This window comes from Venturia canescens, chromosome 6 (genome assembly GCF_019457755.1).
Source record: "Venturia canescens isolate UGA chromosome 6, ASM1945775v1, whole genome shotgun sequence".
Classification (NCBI taxonomy): Eukaryota; Metazoa; Arthropoda; class Insecta; order Hymenoptera; family Ichneumonidae; genus Venturia; species Venturia canescens.
Genome location: NC_057426.1, coordinates 4148511 through 4167107, shown reverse-complemented (window position 1 = coordinate 4167107; position 18597 = coordinate 4148511). Strand labels below are relative to the sequence as shown.

The 18597-nt window shown below is 43.6% G+C and overlaps 1 protein-coding gene across 9 annotated transcripts in view; it reads right to left on the bottom strand.

Moving 5' to 3' along the window:
* Positions 1-18597, bottom strand: part of Msp300 (Muscle-specific protein 300 kDa) — a 111198-nt gene that overhangs the window by 14248 nt on the left and 78353 nt on the right. For all 9 annotated transcript variants that reach the window (XM_043422004.1, XM_043422000.1, XM_043422002.1 and 6 more), the window contains 8 exons: positions 18483-18593; positions 17995-18300; positions 17587-17721; positions 10724-16029; positions 9242-10618; positions 8154-8850; positions 7452-7751; positions 6081-7037 (listed from right to left, as the gene is read on the bottom strand). In XM_043422004.1, coding sequence (XP_043277939.1) covers positions 6081-7037; positions 7452-7751; positions 8154-8850; positions 9242-10618; positions 10724-16029; positions 17587-17721; positions 17995-18300; positions 18483-18593 — 9189 coding nt within the window. The remainder of the gene's footprint in view (positions 1-6080; positions 7038-7451; positions 7752-8153; positions 8851-9241; positions 10619-10723; positions 16030-17586; positions 17722-17994; positions 18301-18482; positions 18594-18597) is intronic.

Here is an 18597-nt window from a genome sequence, read left to right as displayed (position 1 = left end):
AAAACTCGAGCGAGCACGGGAGACGAATCGTTCAATGTTACAATACCGAGTAGCCTATAAATACATTGTTGGTGCGGGAAACGTTTGTGCCACGTGAATTCGGTCAGCTGGTCAACTAATTCAGTAGACGCTTACGAAGCGCCCACTCGAGTTCGTTGAACTCATCGAATCTTTCGATGTTTATCAAAGCGAAGTTAGATTTGCGCAATTAAAAAATTCTCGAGAATTACTAAACGAAGTAACAATCGTCCTATTGAAATATACGTGCTCTGCAGACACGTGTTTACCAAACACGTGGTCGCGTTGTAGCGTTTACGTTTTCCTTGTTCTCTCCTTGCAGACGCGTGCAGTTATCTCGTAACTAAATCAGCGCCTCCGAGCTGCAAACTCATACACACGAAATATTTCCAAAATCACAATTTTTATGCTCGCCCCCATTGATATTTTTTGACTTTTTCAACTTTTACGAGAAAATTTAATTTCTGGCGTTGCGTTTCTCGTCTCATTGAAATTGATCGACACTTTTTCGACTATTCGAATGAAACCGAATGAACAAATATTTCGATATTATTTGCGATTGACTCACAATCTGCCAAATATTTGCCCGAATCATTATCAGTCGATTGGCGAAACGGCTCGAAAACCGCGGAGCAAATTTGATAACGAATCGATAAAACGTTCGCACTGAAAATTTTAGATTTCATCAATTTTATCTCGAATAAACAGAGCGGTAAATAATATTCAAAGATTGACGAGCGTGACCTCAAAATGCTGAAATAGCAATTTCGTTAATCTTTATATCGCTTGATCGTAAATTTTTAAAATTTTCAAAATCCTTTCAGTTTTTCATCCACCGACACGAACCTCGACATCGTTATAAAAAACGATTTTTTGACGAAACCGAGCCCCGTTCTCAATGCTGCGAACTCAAGCTTCAAACCGAACTTGGAATGGAAAAAATGGTGATTTTGGTAAAATTCCTAACTCGTCAGCTCTTCGTTATTTTAGTTTACTTTTTTTATCATTTATTATGAGAAAATATTTTTTTTTGCAGGCGCAAAAGAGAATCAACTAAACCAAAATCCTTTGGACTGCTTTGGTTAAACGGTATAGGAAAGAAAACGTCGTCTGGTTTGAAACGTGATTAAACAATGGTTTGGTTACGACCTGTGAATATGCAGTATGCAGGTCCCGCACGAACATCCGGCACATCTCGTAAATAGCTGCACCTATAAATAGTGCATTAAACTCAGAAAACTGCGGGAAAAGCATCGGTTCGCGATTTCTCATTTTTCTCGTCAAGTTTAGCGGTGAGTTTTTATTTTTTTGTTTTATTTTAGCCACGAGGATGAATACGATTCTCCGTATCAAGGGTCTAGACAGCTCGGTGCACTTCCTTTTATATTTTTACTGAATTTTTTCCTCGTGATATTACGAGCAAACATCCTTCGAAGTTGAAATACTCTTCGGAGAAATGGGATTTGTCCTCCGGAAGGGAGAACACAGACGATCGAGCGTACATACGCAAACACATAGACGAATGCATGTGAAACTGAAACGCGGAAGCCTCGTTTCCGGGCAGGATATAAGCGCGCAACTTCTCAGCACGAAGGAATTTCGTTTGGCGGAGTGTGCATGAAAGACGAGTACGGAAAAAATATGAAACTAAAATTTGCCGTATTCCCTTGATTGTTACAGTTTTGCAAGAGATAAACTTTTATTCGTTGCTTTTCTATGAAACGCTTGCCAAAAGAGGTTCAATTAATTGAAGAATTTTACCAAGTTTGAGTTATTGTTCAACGATACGAAGAAGCAAGCTTTCAACTTTCTTCAACACTCTTGGTAAATTTTTAAACCTCGACTATGGACGAATACGACGCCCTGAAACGTCGAGGCTTCCGGGGACCTTTTTCTTATCCGTTCACCTTCCTTCCAGGGCATTAAATATTTTGGCAAAGTAAGCGTGCTCGGAATACCGATTGCAGATTAAGTTCAAGCCATTTGTCAAATGCTTTGCCTTCTCACGTTGTCGTACATCACGAATATTAAGACCCGAAGTCCAGAGCCAAACGCAACCCAAGCCTCTCAGAATTAATATCGAATTTTGTTTTTTACTTCGTCAATTTATAATTTAATGATTTCGATGCGAATTTTAAGTTGAAATAATCGTGATCATCTGAATAATTCGTTAACGATAACTCATCGTTATGCTATTTTTACATTTTATGGCTATATCACAAATAATACATATTCAGTCGTAGAGATATTCTATTATTTCGTTATTTCACTATAATTGTACTGAGCAAAAATCGATATCAAAAAACTTTGAAATGAAGCGATGAATTTTGAAACGCGCCAGTTTATAAACATTTAATTCATCAATGTTCAAATTTTTGACCCAAACGATTCGTCTGCTAAAGAGGCTGAAAACGTTATGCCATAGAAAAATGACATATTCGCGTTACAAGAGTGTGGCAGGGCTCGCACTGACTTATTCTTCAGCAGCGAGTTGCTACCGAGGTTCACAATACAAGATGTTCCCACTTATATTATAAAATTACATTTTTTATAGCATACAAACGTTTCATTTAATGTGGAGGACAGACGATTGGTGTTGAAAAGGACGTTCAAAAGTGTGAGGTAGCCCCGGAACAGCGTTTTTGAAGCACAACACCTGCGTATTTGCGTTTGCGAATTGTTCACGCTGAATTAATATTGGGTGTCCAGAACACGGGCACAGCGAAAGTACGATGAGTGGCCACGTGCTACTGGAGACGCGATAGAAAATGAAGCAACGTGCGCGTCCAACAGTTCTCGAGGCGTTTAACTGACAGAGCAGAAAATCGGGGCGCGCGCCAAGCGGCCTGATCGAGCTCGCAAATTTGAATGAGCGAAAGACGCATGCGCTCGGCCAATGAAGCTTCCCACGTGTGCAGTAACCCCCACGCAAAGGTAACGAGCCCCCACATTAGGTCGAGCCAAGCGAAGGAAAAATTGTAGAATTATTGCACAGTTGTGCAAATTGTTTTTAGTCGATGATTGCATAATTGGAAAATGGAGTTGTTTGTTCGTCTTGAAGGATGCATTGGAGAAACACAATTTCGTTGAGAAAGTCTTTTTGCTCAGTTCCTGGCTAATGTTGCAAGCCTGAAGATGCAAAATCTTCCAGGCCGGTAAAAGTAAAAAGAAATTGTGTTTCTCGAATGGTGCAGGCTTCTGAGAATGTTACTTGCTGCGGGGGTAGCAAAACAAATTGATCCGGTCCGAGTGTAGTGAATTCAAAGTGCCAAAAAATAATAACGAATTTATTTGTATGGTGACGATTGTAAGAGAGCCAATATTAGATTCGTGCCGTGATTTTGGAGTAACGTAATAACTAAACTATCACGACACGGAACAGGAATAGAGAAAACGTTTATAAAACTCATTTAACTCATTAATTTGAAAGCAGATTAATGAGATAACACAATCAATGGTTTTCCGTTCCCCGATTACGGTATGCAAAGTTTGAAAAAAGTCTGAACGTATTTCTGGTTCAGAAACGATTCACCGAACCGTGAAGTAGAGGTCAATAAGAATATTTCCTGTTTATTTAACATTCTCGAGAGTGTAGTTGAACTTTTTCATTATCGCTGCGAAGGGTGTATGTCGATCGATGGTAGCAGTAGGCGTTGAAGCTAGAAAACACTACGCGCAACGTGGCAAATTCAAGTTTCATTCGAATATCAACAAGAGTATATGCACGAGTTCGTAATTTCCTGGCAAATTGTTTTATCCATAGTGAGTCAAAAGCCTTGACGAGTCGAAGTGTCTACTAATTCACGAAATAGCTTGTTTAAATAATTTGCGGAATTCAACGAAACGGTTTGTCAGGGAGACGTTAGAATCTCGGCCGTTATTTACGCGAGTCTGGCTCGGCGGAATACCCGTTATTCGGTCAAACATACGACCTCGAGGAAAACACTATTTTGCACATGCGACGTTAAAAGAAATGCACGAGCCTTTACTGGCAGGCAATGTTTCGATCGAAGAATCGGTGACATCATATCTAATGAAATTATAATAAGTGCCAAATAGAATGCGCCAGGAGACTTGACGAGTTTGTCGAGTTGCAACAAACGAATACGACAATAAAATTAATTTTTAAAAAACTTGCACATTATTCATGAGCGAGAGATACAAGTATAAATAAAAATGAGCGCGACCGTTTCGACATACACTGGTGTGCATATCGAGCACCGAGAATTTATAAAGGCTTTTTGCGTTTTGCAACCAAGTTTTGAACGATCGTGTGCACTCATGGTTGAAAAATGTTAAGTTTATATCAACCTTACCCAGCACCAATACGTGTCACGTCTTTAAATAGATGATGCTGGAGGAGTCTCGTCTAAACAGAGAACCGAAGTAAATTTTGCCCACCGAGCAAAACCCCATCCGCGAGCCACTCGGATACACTTTTTATATCATCGCTTTTTTTAGACGTGTTTTTAACGTTCTCTGGGAAGCTTCATCCGGAGCTTTTACACCATTATTTTGTCCCGAACGTTTTCCAGATTCTTTTTTTCACTATGTTGTTTTAATTTTCTTTTGGGAACTTGAACAATTTTTTCTGCAATTTTTTGGAGTGATTTTTTCTGTATCGACTCAAATATTTGAGTTTTTTCACATGAATTTTGCTTCGAACTTGCGACGATAACACTTCGTTACATGAGCCGTTGACTTCGATGATTCTGTTCGTTTGTAACTTGACATAAATTTGCATTGAAAATTTTCAAAATTAATAATAATAATTGTTATTAATATTTAAAATGAACTTTGCGGGTTTTTATGTTAGAAAAACTTCAAAGACCAGTTCGCAGAGCTCAAAAGCTATCGAAAAACACTTGGAAATACACATCGAAACGATAAAAGTGTGCGAGAGGCCGGTCACTCTCAACCATCTCGTGTTTGTCGAGCTCCTTTTCCCACTTTTTCTCTGTCTCTCTCTTTAAAGAAGTGACCCCGCACGAGGCTCGTCAGTTACTGATACCACCGAGTGCGATACAAGTGTTGCTTGATAAAAGTTCCTTCTTGAGTGGCGCGCATGCGTTCCTTTACTTACACTTGTTCCGCATATTTTACTGCCCATACAAACGCATTTGTTACAGACTCTTCGTTTATTCGAGCTTGCGTTCGTTTCCATGTGTACAAATTAACGATGAATATTTATGAGAGCTCAAAGCTGAATGGACTCGAGGAACATAGAAGAGATTTCTTTGACTATTACTGTGTCAATGGAACTCTGAATTAGACTGACCGAGATTCAATAAAATCCACAATTCAATATCAACCGAAGGAAAACTATTTTTATCACAAAAATGAAACAACTTTGAATTTATTTGAGTTTGGAATTGAAAGTTGCGCTATTAAAAGCTCATCATGAGATATTGTGGTGTCGTCAACCGCAGTTCTACTTTCATTTCATTTCGGTGAGAAACATGCGTGAGAAAACTAAAAGATTCAATTTTCGTGACCTATTTTGTCAAATGAAAAAATATAAAAATATATAAAATCCAGCATCAGAATTTTGTGATTGAACATTTCAGTGACGTTTCCTAATTTGAAGGAATTATTCTTGAAAAAAAATATTATTTTTGAAAAATTGGAAGTTTGACTACTCGACCGATATTTGTTTAAAATGCAACGCTTTGTGGTACTTGAAGGGGCACTTGCGTTCGGTTCAAGCTACCAAGGATTCGTCAACATCGCATAAAATCGTCAAAACGAGTTTTTTATCATAAAATTCTGTTGATGAAAAACTCAATGGAAACGTTTTCTTTACATTTCACTTCTTGACGTGAACGGTTGGAAAGATTGAGCTATGAATTATTTCGAAATCGTGATTGATCTCATAAATTTGTTATTTCATAAATCGAACGTCACAATTCCTGTCTGTTTATAATCGTGACGTCGAAAATCAAGAAGAAGATTAATAAGCATTGAACTCTAGACAAGAAAACTTGAAAGCAGGATTTTTTTTGGTCAATCCAATGAAAAAGAAGTGGCTTAAATTGAAAAACTGGAAAGCAGACGAGACTTACCTCCAATCGTTCGGTAGCCTTGAGAAGTCTCTCGTAGTCGACGGTTCCCTGGACGGTCAACAGTTCCATCATGTAATCGGCCTCTTGGACCGACTGTTGAACCATTTCGAGTTGCCTTTCGAAGCGTCGCCAAAGTGCTAGACGATTTTTCAGAAGTACCAAAAGTCTGGCGCATCTGGACTCGAGTTCGGTGTGAATGTCCTGGAGATTGGAAATGTCGCGTTCAACTCCCACGGGTGAAACTGAGACTCTCATGCCACCAGGGAGAGTGTGGAGAAGTTGTCGCAGTCCCATCAAGTCCTGCCAGAGTAGAGCGAGCTCATCGGAAACTCCTTGGCAACGTTCAACACCAGCAGCGACAGAATCACTACCGTGTTTCATAGAATCCTCGCACTGATCTATGATGACGGATTGTCTGTTTTGCGATTTTCTGACGCGGGCCAAGCCGCGTTGGAGGGCCTGCAAACGTTCGCGCAACAATTGAGCTGCGTCGAGTTCTTCCCCAATTTGGCATTCGATTCGACGCGCGAGTGATAAGAGGAATCCGACTCTTTCGCTCTCGGTGGCCGGTAACATTCCCAATCTTCCCAATTCGTCCTGAATCAAGCAAACGCGTTCAAAGAGAACGCTCAGTCTTTCGACGTAGAGCTCGAGTTCCTCCTCAGTTTTTAAAACTCCGTGAAAACCGTCGATTGATATTCTCAGTTCGTTGAGCTCACGCTCGAGTAAACGCAGCTTATCGTTCACCGGCACGTCTTCGGAGGCTAAAGTATCGACAACGGCTTTCTGTATGGATCCAATTTTATCGGCAATAACGCGCCAACGATCTTCCAATTCTCCGTGAAATTGACGCTGCAGCATCTCGTCCGACAACGGCACTATTCGCAATGCTTGCTCGAAACAATTGTTCGCCTCGTTTCTCATATTGTTGTGCAATTCGTATTGCGCCTTAAGTTCCTGAAAGGGGTAACGAAAAAATAAGATCCGATATACCACACGCGAAAACACGGAGCGCGAATTATTTCCTTTGATAAATATATAAAAGGACCGCGGTTGCGAATCAAAGTTTTAAAACACTGGAGGTTGTTTCGTACGATGTTGAGCTTTTCATGTGTATAGACGACCAAGGATGAGAGGGGGGGAGATTCGTATCTGTTCGGGACTCGGTATATTCGTGGCAAGAAGCCAAAGCTAATGGAATTATTTGACCCAAATGCAAAGTCTGCTGCTCGAGGGTTTTTTTTTGCTACATTTTCTCTTCTCTTTTTCCCAGCACAGGAAACGAAAAAGCTTAACGAACGAAGCTGCTAAATTCTCAAACTGTATTCAACTATCACTTAACAGTTCTTCATTTTCAAAGGAGCTTCTCACCCAAAACTGACGCATGTGCCCATCCGGCTGAACTTGCAAAATGTCAAGTTCCTTCTCGGCCTTTGTCAGCCATTTTTCCATACGAGTGAAAAGGCTTTCTTGGTTGTACCAACTGTCTTGGAAGGCCAACAATCGTCGGAGCGATGTTTCCACTTCGTCCTGAAGCTTCAAAATAACATCCAACGCGTCGCCGTATCGATTCTCCTGGTCTTCGATGTTTATCAACTCGTGTAATCCACTCGCCATCGCCAATAATTGAACGAGACGAGCGTGATGAGTTTCGATGTCCGAGGACAGCGACTGTAGGAAAATAAATGGGTCAAGAGTTGCGCATACGAGTCACGTAACAACAATTTTCTTTATACCTTCAGAAAAATACCTCGCAGAACGTCATGTGTGGCTCGCAATAAGGTAACTACATAACTTTTTTCTAGACAACACTGTTTTTTGGGTTAGCAAAAAAACTTTGCTCTTGCCCTTGTAAAACTTTATTCCATCCTTGAAAGAATGAGCCCACTGTATATTAATTTTATATCGCTCGAAATTTCAGTTCGTTTCATTTAATTTGGTTAATTTGTTAATTTAACTTGAAATTTTAGTTAATTCAGTTGAAAAAGTTTTGAAAAACTTAATCAGTTTTACGCGTAGAGATTTGGTAGATTTTCCGATTTACTAATTTATGGTTAAATAAAAGTATCTTGCCTGATAGAGGGAAATGTACTGATGATAATCGGAGGATGTGACCGTCTGTAAATCAGGTACCCTCTGATGTGCAACTTGCAGCCATCCCCGTTCCTCTTTGACGCCTTGTTCGAGAACGATCCATCGAGATGCAGCGAGAGACATTTGTTGGGATTTGGAAGCAGCCATATCGAGAAGGGCAATAGCTCGGCTGTGCAAGCGTTCGTGAAGGCTCGAGTATTTCATTCGTGTCTCAGGATCGAGGTTGCCTTCGAGCGATTCCAATATAGCACGACAGTGATTCAAGTTAACAAAGAATTTACGGTGCTTTTGCATCTCTTCCTGCAAATGCTCCAAGCTCATTACGGATATTGGACTGGCCACAAGTTCTTCGGCTATTTCTGTAATTTGAGCGAATTCCTGGAGAGTCTGTTCGTACTCTTCAGCCAGGGAGAGCAGCTGGTGGAGACGCTCTCTTTCCACGTAAATGTTGTGTTCTATCAGATTTGTCGTCTCGTGGGCGGCGTACGTCTCTTCTGGTATTATCTTTCCGGGATAGTCGCGAAGTAAGCCTCTGGCTGCTGCAACGAGCTTCCCGGTTTTCCACATGTGACAGCGATTCGTGTTTTCTAATTTTTCGAGCTCCTCAAGCTTCCACACAGTCGAGGCTTCGCTCTCCATTATCAAATCGAATTGACGTCGCTGCTCCTCCACCAATCTTCAAATTTACATTATATTTGGTTATTATAAACTCTGAAGCGAAAATCAATTTTGTTTCTCGTCAAGGAATTCCATTTTGAAACAATTGACACATTTGCAATTATGTTTTATTCATTTCACGGACGCGAATTAGTGAAACCGTTTCGAAAAGTTCACGAAAGAATTTTATCCCGGCAACAATGAGTATTGATAAATGCAAGAAATTTGATAAAATTTTTTTTACTTTCCATGTACCGTCTGCTTTTTACGTTCCTATGGAATATTTATGTAAAAATCTTTGGTTCGTTGATAACTTGAAAATATCTTTTAGCAGGTTACTAAATTTTGTTTGAAATATTGAGTATCGCATTTGCTCTATGACAGAAGATCAACGGATGATGCAAACTTACCGATAAATGTTCGAGACTCCGTTTATGAATTCGTCCCAACGAGCGAGTTCGGCGTTCGTGTACCTTTCTCCGTCACTGGTGACATCATCGATAGCCTTAACTTGATGTTCCAAAGCTTCCATGCATTCGCGGACTCGCGACCTTTCATCTTCCGGATATTTAGTTTCAATCTCATTCCAAATGACGTCGAGATCTTTGATGCTTTGTTCCACGTGATTGACTTCGTCTCGTAAATCGACAAAAGTGCGGCTGTCGTCGTGGCTGGGTCCATTGGGACTCTCTCGTCCCAGGAATATTCGGTACTCGATCGTTTCAAGCCAAGTCGAGATGGTTTCGATGATCGTGATTAAACTCTCTTCGACGACGACGACGTTTTCTTCCTCGACGGCATTCCTCAACTGTGCCAATTCTTTTCTCACCTCCGAGGCTCTTTCTTCAGCGGGTTTGGTGGTTTCGACGTCCTGGAGTGATGCTACGTGAAGAATGTTCGACAAATAACTCGTTTCCTTTGTTTTTGGCAGATTGGTCAAACGCTCCGAGACCTTTCGCGTGGCTTGGGTCATCATGATCATTTGATTGTGGGGCTTGTCAGCGTACCGACGTCCTTCGGATGCTATGAAGGTCGCGGACGTTGAACCGGGTCCGGGTGATGCTTGACTCGGTGCATTTTGAAGTGCCAAAAGTCCTCGCTCTTCCCAGGAATCCGATTCGCCAATGGCTTCGGCATAACTCTTGATCTCACGTTTCTTCGTTTCTTCCTTCGAGTCTCTAGATAATATCGATTCCATGGGCGACAGTGGTTCTTCACTGGTGTCCATCGGCTCTGGTGGCTCTTCGATGCGAATGGCTCCGGGGAATCCGCCGGTATCCGGAAGCTCCGGGACATTTTCCGCAAACTTTTCTCGATGTAGGAAGTCTGAAGTATCACGAGGAGAATTGGCGTTATCGTCTTCCAAAGAATCGATGCATAGCTTCGCCCCAACGACGATTTCTATGTCCGTTCCATCGGCCTCCTTGGTCTTTTGATCTTTAACTGTTACCATCGGTTTTGATGGCACTTCCACCGGAGTTTCTGCCCGTCGTTTCATGCTATTTGGGTTGAGATCGGTGAAAACTTTGCCAACGGTCACATTGTCGAAGCTCTGAGTTTCTTGTCCGCTCATCGATTCGTAACCGGGATGACTCGGGCCTTCCCTGCTGCCTGCATTCTTTCGTGCGACATCGGAGTAAGAAAGTTTCCAAGAGACAACTTCGGACGGTGCCGGTGTGCCGTACACTGCCTCGGAGTCACTGCGTTCACTACGATCCGCAGGCGCTTGTTCGCGAGCCTCGCTTTGTTTGTGCTTTCGCTTTCTCTTGGGACGTTTGCTTGATTTACTGTGAACGGAATCACGTAATTAGTATTGATGTTGGACGAAACTATGGAGCGAATTATTGAAATCGTTTCCGCTGATTGATAGGTGAAAAAATAATTTTACTTACCTGACGGAATCGATCGATTCTTCGGTGACTGTGGCGCTGCTATCTCTGCTGGGTTCTGTCATGGATATGCTGTCAATCATGGAACTATCGGTCGTCAAACTGTCGCATACTTCAACGGTGGCTTGTACGTGAACCTCGAAGGATGTTTCGGGAGTGGAATCTCGTTCGGAAGTAGCCCGAACAGGCATTTCGGCGGGTCGTTCAGTTTTTTCTTCAATTTTTATTTCCGGAAGTTCCGCGACCGGAGCTGGTTCCATTTTGTCTTGAGACGCTATCGAACCTGATTCGTGTTGTTGCGGCACTTCTGACTCCATTGGTTTATCCGGAATTGTGATCGTTTCTATTGCAGGAACAGAGATGATTGGAGGTTCGACAACCTCGACGATTTCTGGTGTAGTTCCGGTTTCGGTCATTTGTCGCTTGGGGCTCGACATCGTAGAAGTATCCACCAATTCAATGGCCGTGTACATGGTGGCAGTGTCGATCGTTTGTGCCGCGGGTCCAGGCGTTGTAGATGCTTCAACGGACTTGACACTTTCAGGGGCAGTAGCAGATTCGGTTGTTGGTCGTTTGGGCTCCGACATTGTAGAAGCTTCAACGAACTTGACGATTTCAGGAGCAGTCGCAGCTTCCTTCTTCTCCGCTTCCGGTTCTGGCATTGTGTAATTTTCGGTGGATTCAACAATGTCTGACATTGTTTCAGTCTCGACCATGCCTATCGGAGGCTCTGGCATCGTCGACGTATCAACGGACTCGTTGACATCTGGCATGGTCGCAGATTCAGCAGTTTCTGTAGGAGGTTCAGGCATCGTGGAACTTTCGGTGGACTCGACGATTTCTGGAGTCGTGCCGACCTCGGTTGTGTCCACTTGCAGCTTAGCCATCGTCGAAGTTTCAACGGATTCAATGTTTTCAGGCATCGTAGCAGTTTCGGTTGTTTCTACTGCGGGCTCCGGCATCGTTGAACTTTCCACGGACTCAACGACTTCGGACATCGTTGCCGTTTCAGTCGTTTCTGTTTCGGGTTCCGGCATAGTTGCACTTTCGGTCGACTCTACGATCGTCTGTTGCTCGACTGACACTACTGCTTTACATTCGGCGTCAGCTTGCATACTCGATTCCGCTGTATCTAGAATGATCTGAGTACTGTCCTCGGCCGTTGGTATCAATTCGTCGGTCTTCAGTTGGACCGAAAACTCTGTAGTTTCGACCTTCTCCGGAGCAGGAGTTTGCGACTCTCCCTCCATTGTCGCGACGACAATGTCTTCGATGCTCGTTTGAGCGGAAAGTTCAACGAGTTGTACACGTTCGGGACTGGGTACCGGGCTCGTTTGTGCAGTGTTTTCGACGGTTAGTTCCGGTGACTTGGTCTGCACTTCGGTCTCCTGAGTCTCAATTTCTCTCGGACTTTCTTGCGGAGTTGTCTGGGTTTCGACGCATTCTGAGGATACTTGCTCGATTATGTTGACTTGCATCTCGAAATTCTCGGTTGTTGGGGCTTCCGGGCTCGCAGATTTGCTGGTTTGAACGTCCATTTCCCTCGTTTCGATGACTTCCGGTGCGTCGGTCTGAATCGCACTTTCTCCTGGGACTGGCGGAGGCGTTGTTTGCGTTTCCGCAGTTTCCGAGGACATTTTTTCGGCAGTGTCTGTTTGGATTTCCGAATTGAGGGTTTTTGGGACTTCCGGGCTCGCAGGTTTGCTGGTTTGAACGTCGGTTGCAACGGTTTCCGTAGTTCCTCGTGGTGAGGTTTGCGTGAGGGTTTCATGAGTCAGGGTCGTTTCAGGGATCGGTGACGGGGACGTTTGCTGCTCGATGTCAACAGACGTGTCTTCGTTTTGTTGGGTCTGTGTCTCAATCTCTGCGGTTGCAATCGTCTCGATCGGTGAAGTTTGAATTTCCGTTGTGTCAACGGAAACTTGCATCGTTTGGACGTCGATTTCCGCGACGTCCTTCGGCACCGGACTTCTCATCGGCGAACTTTCGATCGGACTCGTTTGAACAGCTCCTTCTATCGTTGCCAAAGGAGAAGTTGTTTGCATCGATGAGTGTTCGCGTTCCGGTGACTTCGGGGCGACCGTTTGTATACCAGAATTCGAGACTTGAGTGGGAGAAGTTTGAATTTCCGTCTCGTCTTGAGGAGCTGCCGTTTGGATTCCCGCTTCCTGAGTTTCGATCTCAACTTCCAGTGATGTCTCGAGTGAACTCTCGACGATCCGTGGCTCATCAGGGGTCAGTTGTCCCGCTGAGATGTCCCGAGTCTCCAAAATAGTTTGAGTATCTCTCTCGTTCGTCTCGAGAGTGCTTTGCGGTGGTTCCGGTTCAGTTTTGTCTTTCCTCGATTTCTTGACTTTCTTCACCTTGACAGTGTCCGTTGGCTCTGGTTCCGTGACGCCGGAAGCACAGTCGACTTCCTCATCGGATAAACGAGCTTCGCTCGTGCTGCTCTTCGGAACGGCCGATATTTCATCATCATCCTCCTTAGCCGTTGTCACTTTCTGCTTCTTTTTCTTCTTCTTTCGTCTTTTGGTCACGTTGTCGGCGAATTCTTGCTCCGGAGACAGCTCATCTAGAGTTTTTTCGTCAGGCTCGTAGCCACTTTCTTCGTTCAAACTATCGTCTCTCCGGATCGAAAGATTCAAGGACGAGTTATCCGTCATAGCCGTGACGTCGGGCTGCGGCTCTTCGCTGGGATGTTTAGTGGAGTCGGTCAACGGTACATCAAGGTCAATTGATTCGGCGATCGTAGTTGCAATGGAGCTTGCCGACGGGGCACGCTCATCTTCAGGCGTCTTTTCCTCGGAGTCTGCCTTCTCCCTTCGCTTCTTTTTCTTTTTACTTTTTCTACTAGTCGATCTGGACTCGGTTTCGCTTTGCGGTGATACCATTTCAGTTTCTTTGTCGAGGGTTTCAACAGTCTTAATATCTCGGGGAGGAACGGTTTCGGTCACTTTCTCAGCCATTTTAGGTGGACTTGTTTGTATGATTTTGTCGTTTATGGTTTCGACGGTTTCCCTGTCGGTTGGGAGCCTGATTTCAACGTCCTCTTTCACTATGCGATGGGCCACAGTTTTTTCCAAGTTTTGGGGCTGTGTGATGACGGATACCGAGGAGCCAGCACCTTCGTCTTTGTTACCTACTGATAAGTTGATCTCGACTTTTTCTATAATCGATTTGTAATCTGGTCTCGATGCTTCATCCGTGGATGGAGCTTGACCATTTTTACGGATGCTGCGCTCAGAATCATCGCTGTTGTCAGCTTTTTTCAGTGGCTTTTCTTCCTTTTCTTCCGATTGTTTTGATTCTTCCTTTGATGGCGAAACTCCTTTTTTCGTAGTAGTTTCCGAGGCTTTACCGTTCAGGGTTGATGTCGAAGACGAGGACTCCGGTACGCTGTCGCCCGTTTGAGTCTGCTCGGCCTGTACGTTCTTTTCCTCTGAGGGAACGGAATCCTGTAGTTTATCGAGAACTTCTACGGTGCTGCTATGGTCTTTGTGCTCTTCTAATTCTACCGTGCCTCTTTCTACGTCTTTACCCTCCTTCATAACTGGTACAAGGTCAAACTTACAGCTTGCTCTCGTTAAATCGATCTGAGAATCGTCTTTGGGTGATTCTCGGGAAGACTCACTCGGCGTATCGTTCCTGGATGCTTCCCTCACCGGTGTCTGTAAAACGACACATTTTTCAGCGTCTACAAAATTTTGGGAAGATGGCGACCCACTAGGCTGAGCTGTTTCTCGTTTTACCTCGATGGGAAAGTACTCGCGTTCATGTTTGTCGATCACGTGGATTTGTGATGGTTTAACTTGGAAATCGACAGTTTCCGACTCCGGGCAAGATTCTTGGGTTTCGATTTTATCAACGGTCGTGTCAGCTGCCCAAGAGTCGTTTATCAGTGTCGAGTCGGGAGAGTGAGTTTCGGACTTTGGTGAAGTTTCCTGCGCGCTGCTCAATGGTTGGTCTTGCTCGACCTTTTCGTCCTCCGGTGTTGGCTCTTTGACCTCCGTTTCAGCGTGCTTATCTTTGCTGATACGCCGCGAAACACTAATGTCCTTGGCAAAAGGACCGAAAAATGGTCCCTGAAGTGGGCTACCCGGTGTGCCGAGGGGGCTGGAATCGGGAGGTCGTTTCGCAGTGATCTCAGGCTGGAATTCTTTTTCGTCTTCTCTCTTGACGACGTTGATGCTTATATGAGGAATGTTTTCATCATCGATCTCGACTTCTTCGGGTTCCTCGATTATTTCCTCGCTGGTGGTTTCCTTTCCATCGATGATTGTTACCTTGCGGATTATTCTTTTTGTCTTCCGTATAACTCGTCTGGTAACTTGTTGAACGGTTGCGCTGACGGTTGATGTTTTGGTTGAAGAATATCCAGCCTCCTCTGTTCCGAATTCCGATGCGAATTGGCCAACGTCCGAGTCCACATCGCCTATTTTGCCTTGAACTATTTGGTGAGTGTATTGTACCGGTGCCTCGAACTCCTGTACGTTTGTGTCGTCTCCGGGCGCGCCAGTGGTGACTCTACCGCCGTAAGTCTGCCTGGTTGCAGTTTCGATACTACCGTCGGCTCTCGTTCTCGTCACGGTGACCTGTTGTCCTCTCATGGTCGCTTCGGAATACGCTTGCACGCTCGGGGTGGCAGCGGGGTCATCGGCGATGGTTGAAAGCGTGGAAACACGCGCATGACTGGTTTCGCTCGTGACGAGGGTTCTTCGCAATTTTCTAACGATTATTCGCTTTGTGCCGTCGGCATCGACGACTATCTCGGTCGTCACGTCGTCGGGCTCGACGAGGAAAGTTTCGAAGGATTGCGGTGCCGCGTGTTGGATATTCAGCTCGGAGGAGGCAGTTTGCTGTACCTCTGCGTCTTGGTACTTCATGTCAACGACAATGTCGTCCAAATCGGGCGGTGGGAATGGGCGGTCAATTTTGCCAATATTTTTCGTTGCTATCTCGATAACATCGTGACTACCGTCGATCCTCTTAGTTATTTTAATGCTCTCTTGTGTCGTAGCCTTGTTATCACCAATCTCAATAACCGGCTCGGTCATCAGTCCTTGGCAAGTGGTTTCAACCTCAGCTATTTGCGAGGTCGATGTTTGTTTCGTCAATTGACCAGGTTTTTCGGACTCTAACACTGGCAATACGTCGACCAGGAGACTCTGACCGGTTTGAAGTGAAACGTCAGCCCACGAGGGCAAATCTTCCTCGTGCGAATGAATCGAGGGGGCCTGCTCGAGTGTCGCGTCGTCACGATCGAACGTAACGTCGTTAGCCTCCCCAGACTCATCGTCCTTAAGCATTTCCTGTAAAAACCATGAGGTTGAGGATAAGGAGAACGTCGCACTTGACAACACCAAAACAAATACGTTACCCTTCTCTAGCTCCGAGAAGGTACATCGAAACCTCCACGTTTGTAGGACTTTTCGACTATGATGAATTGATGCGTTTTTTTAACGGCGATTATTAGTCTGATGCCCAATGATTCTTGTACTCTACTAATTAATGATGCAGTGCCCCCGATGATTAAGCCATTGCGCGTGCGTTATGTTGGCACAGTATTACGTGAAGATGATTTTATGACCATGATTTCGTTACTGTTACCGTTGCCATTGGAATAGGGGTACCAGGAAAGTGGTAACGTCAACAAATAGTGGGATTTACACGAATTTTTACGACTAGAAATATTTTCATTTCCGGAGAACAGTACACATCGGAGTTTATTCACGTTTTTTATTTAATCCCAGAAACAATAGCATCGAACAGTAAATAAAATTCAGTTAAATAATAAATGAATTAACGATCAAAGTTTAATGATACCAAAGTACAGAGGTTGTATTAACATTCCTTAGATACATGCAACATCTACGAGATACATCCATCACCTTAAACTAATAACAATGGTCGAGATGTATATTTACATTTATTTTATATATAAACAAACTAAACGTGGAGTTTATTTACTAATGAGAAAATAGTGAGTGTACTACGAGACAAAATAACCGATGAAATTATACAGGTGACGTTTAGGGTAGAATGATCTATTCACGAAGATGGAAATGATGATGATGACGATGGCGGTGAATATGATACGTGAAACTATGTGTGCGTCGGACAACAGCAATTTCGATTTAGACCACAGATATTTGTAAAGATAAAACACAAAATTAACGCCGTGTGACAGGAATTTTTGATTTTCCCTAGTTTGAATCACTGTAAAGGTCGTGCGTTATCATACAATGAAAAAGATAATTTTCCAAGATCTCGTCAAATAAAAAAAAGTTATCTCCGGCTTTTAGATTGTACTACAATATTGGCACGACGCCGAAGTTTGCTACGTTGCCGTTCACCAACGTAATAAAGGGAAAAAAACATTTGCAATTCTTCGATTTTTTATTTCACGAATGATTCGTGTCGGTTGGGAAACTACGAATCAGGGAGGAAAAACTTTGGAGATTTACAAATTTTTTTTCGTTTATTTCGCTGCACTCTAACGTTGCAAACTTGAGAGCCGATATTGGATTCGATCTAATGATTCAATATGTATAATAAACATGCGCCATAGTGGAAGAGGTGGAGTGGAATGGCGGCGAGATTTGATAGAGTGAAAATTATTATATATTACAATGAGATTGTAAATCTGTGCATGTTTATGTGCGAGTGTCCATTGTTTTAACAGACGTCTCCATCACTACGTGGAGCTACCATGCTCTCCGAAGCGACCTTGCCCCAGCAAGATGCCCGAAAGTTCATGCTCCGACTTTTTCAGTCCGATTGTTATTGTTTAAAGCTAGCCCCGCCACCGCAGCGTCAATTGTAACGAACATTGCGAAAGCTCCTGAATTCTGGTAAGCCTCGAGTACCTTCTGCTTGTGTCGCAGTCGCAATGACATTTCTACCAGTGCATCCTTCAAACTCGTCGCCAGTGTGGCTACTTCCGGTAGCTCCGCGAGTTCGGCCACTCTTTCGGCGCGCTTCGAGAGTTCTTCTTCCAGAGCCTGTAAATAACGCGATAGGATTCTATAACAACGTTCGAAATAGCGGAATCGCGATCCAAAAGGAACGCGATCATTCGTAGAATCCAAAGTACGATTGTGAACTCGATTTAACTTTTTTTCGTCTATAACTTCATGCTTCGTTGGTTCGGATCTTTGGAATTCTATGAATCTATTTGGAAGTAGTGAACAACAAGCTCCGGCCATCGAGAAGATCACAAAAATTGTCGCCGACGGTGGTTTTTCTTGGGAATTAAGCAACGCAATGCAGCGAACCTTGCACGTTGATATTGACAACTCCTCGTTCAGTGTGATAATCAATTTTCTTAGCCAAGCATCTGTATCATCGAGGAATTGCCTGTAGGCGACAATTTCAAGCTGTCGTTCTTCCTGAATTTTCTGTGCTTCCCGAAGTGCCGAATTTCCTTGTTCAGCTTGGTACATGAGCGCAACGATTCGTGATCGAACTCCTACTAAGGTAGTTGACAACTTTTGCCACTCGGAGTCCCCTGAACTTTGGGTCAAATTTTCGTTCAACCGCGAAGCAGTTTCCTCCAGATGATGAAGTTCTTGAATTATTGCCTGCGTATCATAAATTTTCAAGTTTGGAGACTTGCCACATTTTCATACACCTGCTAGTGATTTTACGAAATAAACGTTATCGCAACAATTTTTTAGACGCACTAACGGATACTCCAAACATCCAAATATACTGTCAACGTGCCTTTATCAACGTTTGCATATTTCTCGTTACAAGATCTTACCGTGATCGCATCGAGCATTGATTGTAAGCTTTCGCATGGTAAATTGCCCAACGAATTTTCCAACCGTAGAATAGCTTGTGTCAAATCGTCGATATCAACTTCCATGGAGCCCTGT